At 32.5% G+C, this 4,720-nt stretch overlaps 1 protein-coding gene and 1 long non-coding RNA gene across 2 annotated transcripts; one reads left to right on the top strand and one right to left on the bottom strand.

Moving 5' to 3' along the window:
• Positions 1 to 761: 761 nt before the first annotated feature.
• Positions 762 to 2,668, top strand: LOC111877696 (uncharacterized). Its single transcript, XM_023874208.3, has 7 exons — positions 762 to 949; positions 1,485 to 1,554; positions 1,643 to 1,709; positions 1,830 to 1,952; positions 2,039 to 2,122; positions 2,235 to 2,321; positions 2,389 to 2,668. The coding sequence occupies exons 2-7, from the start codon at positions 1,487 to 1,489 to the stop codon at positions 2,473 to 2,475; spliced, it is 516 nt and encodes a 171-aa protein (XP_023729976.1). The 5' UTR covers positions 762 to 949; positions 1,485 to 1,486; the 3' UTR covers positions 2,476 to 2,668.
• An 858-nt stretch (positions 2,669 to 3,526) lies between these two features.
• Positions 3,527 to 4,446, bottom strand: LOC128134156 (uncharacterized). Its single transcript, XR_008232498.1, has 2 exons — positions 4,241 to 4,446; positions 3,527 to 4,083 (listed from the first exon to the last, which is right to left on the bottom strand). It is a non-coding gene; the product is annotated as an uncharacterized LOC128134156 (long non-coding RNA).
• Between the last annotated feature and the right edge of the window lie 274 nt (positions 4,447 to 4,720).

Below are 4,720 nucleotides of genomic sequence, written 5' to 3'. Positions count from 1 at the left end.
CCTGTTGCATGTTGGCATTTCAGTCCGATGACTGATTGGGCAAGGTATAGCAATCTGATGAGTGTGGGTCCGTTACGCATGATAATATGTTTGTTGTGTTGGGTATTTTGGGGGAAACTCACTAAACTTTGTGCTTAACCAATTGTTTATATTTTCAAGTTCTATCGTTGGTCGTGGGAAGGCGAATGCATAACTGTACACACTCATCAACAATATTGAGGATTACGTATTTCTTATATTACTCTGATTTTCGGTAAATGTATTTTTGAATAAACGTTTTTTTTTCTTAATAATGGATTTATAATTAGGGAGTTTTGTCTTATTTAAAAATGAAATTTTTTGGTCGTGAAAACGAGACATGACACATAAACATCAACAACCTCACACACTTCATCAATGATTATCCTACGTAAGATATCGTAAGAAAAACCTAAAGAAAACATTCATAAGTATTGAATGTGTACAAAAAAAATTACTTATTTTGAAACAAAAAAATATTAAGGACTAAATGTGTATAAAAATATTAAAGACTAAATGTGTACAAAATAAAAAATATATTACCCTATTAAATCATTTTTCTTGGCTAACCTGGAGTAGTCGGTCATAAGGACTGAATGTGTACAGTTCAACAGGTTGAAGGGGTAAATATGGACGAAAAAAAACTCAGTGACCAAATATATACAAATTAAAAAATATATTACCCTTTTAAGTCATTATCCCTTGTTCTTTAAAAAAAAAAAATCCAAAGAAATTAGAAAAATAGACCACATTGCCACTTTGCCCTAAACAGAGCGCTGTTCTCCTCTCTTCTGCAAACACACATCGTGACTCCACTATCATCTCCTACCTTCGCCAACGTCCCCGTTACCCCCTTCTCCAGCGCAGCTGTCGTCACCTTTTCCAGCGCCGCCGTATACTTTCCCTCCTCTCTCCATCGGCGATACCTCCGGTAAATCTCTCAGCGAATCTGCTATCAATTTGGTTTTTTAACTTATTAGAACCTCCGTCATCGGCGCCACTGCAATTTTTTCCGGTTTATCCATTTTTTTTCCTAGTCTATAATCTCTGGTTCATATTGAAGTCTCGGGAGATATTGAGTCAAGAAATCTACAGTGTTTGAACGCGTATATATTTGTCTTGAATTGATTTGTGCAGCAATAAACTCTATATGTGAATTTGATGTGGTTTGCATACACTTAGTACATTTCAAATGCAAAATGGATATGGCTGTTTATAGTATTATATATGTAATAGCTGATATGAAGTGTGATTTAGTGAGGGATTTTGTCTAAAATAAGTTAGGATTTAAATGTATTTTTGGTTGACAAGAAATCATAGAGTATTAATTTTGATTGTTACGATGTTCTGTAATTTTTATAATTATTCAGTAAGTTGATTCAAATACTTTATCAAACAAGAATATTCCATTTAACAAAAAATAGTACAAAAAGTTAAAATGATCATTGTTTGAATTTCATTTGCAGAAATGAAGCACTACGACATTTCTGGAACAACTCTGTCTGTTGCTCTCTTCACAGAGGTCGCTAATTCCAAGTACTCCTCTCTCCATTTCTCTATTTCCCTAAATTTACACGTGTCTGCCATTCTTTACCTACAAATTATTCTTACACAAATCATTAAGGGAACTTTTGGAGCTGATGCAAGCTGGAACACTAGAGCCTGAAATAGCCCTTCTCAATGCATCTTTGGTAGGCATGCTTTAACTAGCCTCCCCATTTGTTGAAAAGACGTGAATGCCCTCCTGTTGTGTAATAAACACAGATCTATTATTCCTTATCTAATACGAGTTTCCATGAAACAATGTTTAGATTCCAGATATTTTCCCGGTTTTAGCAGCTGCTCATAAAACACTTGTATCCAAATCAAGGGATTCATTGACAACTCGGACTCTTCATTCTGAGCTTGTTTATAATTACTCAGGATCTAAACATGTAATGTAACAACAATCTTTCACAATATCATCTTGTGTTTATTGTTTATGAAGCTTTATTCTCACAAATGTGCTTTTTTTTAACAGATTTCTGAATCATTAAAACGTTGTGGTATCTCTGATAGCACCACATATATTCTTGCTGCTCGATTTAATGCTTCTGAAGAAGAGGTGAGATTGATCATGTAATGAATTTTCTCTTTTTTTTATTTTTTTTTATTAATAATAAATGTTGATGTAGTAGAGTTTGCAATAAGGAGTAAGTTATTGTTTGTTTGTGTAGTTGAATGCAATGAAGACGCTTATCAAAGGAAAGGAAATTGATTTAGAAGAGTTGGAAGGAAGAGCAAACAAATCTCAAATACTAAAGGTTTAAATTTGATAATTGATTTTTCTTTTATTTCTTTTTGTTAATGCTAAATATTTTTTTTCATCAGCAATACAAAATAACGGGGGTAGAACTGGGAATATCAACAATTGGAGATGCAATAACTTGTAGGATTGCTGCTCGTGATGCTTTGTGAGGGTACCCATTTGAATTTTTTTTTTATCCTTTGTGTGTGTTTTTTCTGGAAAGGGTTTTGAATTTTCATTTCTCGTTTTCTGTTAAGATAACAACACTGTTGTATTTGAAAAATACATGGTTTGAATTTGTATAAATTCTTGATTCAGAATCTGGTGTCAATTAGGAAATACAGTGAATTGTTGAAAACTTAAGTCCTGTTTGGCAAAAACAAGCTAATATTATTGTAACTTACTATTTGGAAAAACTACAAAAGCCATTTATTTTAGCTTATGAATTAAGCTTATAAGCTTTTGATAAGCTATTTTGAGATAGTTTTTGAGAAGCTTATGGAACTTTTTCAAAATTATTCCAAATATACCTTTAATTATATCAATTTTTTTAGTTATATATCAAAATGTCTATTTATGTCATTTTATATTGCAATCTAGCTTATAAGCTAGTTTTTACCAAAAAGGCCTTAAAAGTATAACATGTGTTGGTCTTGAGAATAATCATTTGTAGGGGCGTTTGATTTGTAGAAAACATGAAGAAATTAGAAATTTAGAATATGAATGAATAAAACATTAAGAAATTGAAATATAAAGAAATTAAAATCTTAATGAATTGTAATTTGTCAAGAAATGAATTGGAATTCAATATGAAAATTAAACAGTTATTGATTTTCACTTGTAGTAATTGTTATTTGTTTATTTATTTGAATGAATTCTATTGGCTACTCTGAATTTACGAACCAAACACGTCTTAAAAAAATTTGTGTTTGAGTTTTCTTTGATAGTGTTAGTAACACTGAAAGTGTGTATAAAGTTAAAAGTATGCTGAGAAAAACATAAAAATCTGACAAAATCATTAACCGACATGAATACATGATATTATGTCAAACCCGTGTTTATTGGTTATTATATTGTACTTCAAATTTAATTTTCAAACAAATTAATATTATATTTATAGTAAGCGCGTGATCATGATTGGGTTAACGTTGATAATAATAAACAATACGGAATAATAAATTTTGGCATTTAATTAGTTCCTATAATATAAAAATACCATAATAAGTCGAAAGGGAAATAGAAATGATTTATTAGGGTAATTAATTGTTGTCTTTGTATTCAATTGGTCATTTTTTTTTTTTTTTTGTATCTCATTTACCATACAGAAACCATTGAAACTGACTAATGAAGGTTTCTGACAATTTCTTATCTTCGGCGACTTTCCGGTCGTCTTCTCCGGCGAGCCTCCGACAAAAATGAAATTTTCGACGGGTCCTTGGGTCTTGGCTTGATGACTTATAGCAGCAGCAAGCAGCAGGAGGTGGTAATGGTGGTTTACCGGCGACAAAAGGGAGGTCGCAGGTGGGTTCTGGTGATGGCAGGTGGCTTGCTGCCTGCGTCCCTTCTACCTTTTTCTGGCATCAAATCGACAAGAGGGAGAGAGGGGAGGGTGGAGAAAGCTAAGCAGCAACACTGGCGGTGGATGCCGCTTGGATGGCAGTCGAGAAAAGTCCGCCGGAAAAACTCATTTTTGCCGGCGGCTTGTCGGAGAAGACGACCGGAGAGTTGCCGGAGATAAGAATTTGCCGGAAACCTTCAATAGCCGGTTTCAATGGTTTCTGTAAACACATACAACAAGTCCAATGGTAAATAAGATACAAAAAAAGGAAAGTGACCAATTGAGTACAAGAGCAATAATTAATTATCCTAATAAATCATTTCCCCTAAGTCGAAATATATAGGTTAACATTTATGTGTTTTCAGAAAACAACTTACGAGAATGAGGGTGATAATCCTAAATGATGTAATCAATCATTTTTCTTTGCTGAAAAGTATTTTCTCTTGGCTTTCTCTATTTTTATGAGAATAAAACAGATTGGACGAGGCCATTCTGATCCATAATTGAGTTATCTTCTTTTCTATGGACATTATTTGTAAGCAATAAAGCCATGTTATTTTTATCTTTAGATGTGCTAAACAACAAAAAAGATTATTTTGTATTTTCTAGTGTTGTTTCACACAAGGACCGATCTTGAATCAAGATTCATATGAGGATCTTGGGATGAGAGTCGTATGAGTAGAAGTTTTCCAACTCACTCAATTTACTGGCACATCAATTTTTTGTTCTTTTTTTTAATCTTTCGCAACTCACAACATATAAAAATAATATTTTTTATTATACTTAACTCACTCAAGTAAAAACATACAAAACAACATATGATACAAATAAAAAATTATACCATACAATAAAAGAGA

Source organism: Lactuca sativa, chromosome 5 (genome assembly GCF_002870075.4).
Source record: "Lactuca sativa cultivar Salinas chromosome 5, Lsat_Salinas_v11, whole genome shotgun sequence".
Taxonomy (NCBI): Eukaryota; Viridiplantae; Streptophyta; class Magnoliopsida; order Asterales; family Asteraceae; genus Lactuca; species Lactuca sativa.
Note: the sequence above shows the minus strand (reverse complement) of the source record. Positions and strands in the feature narration are given on the sequence as shown.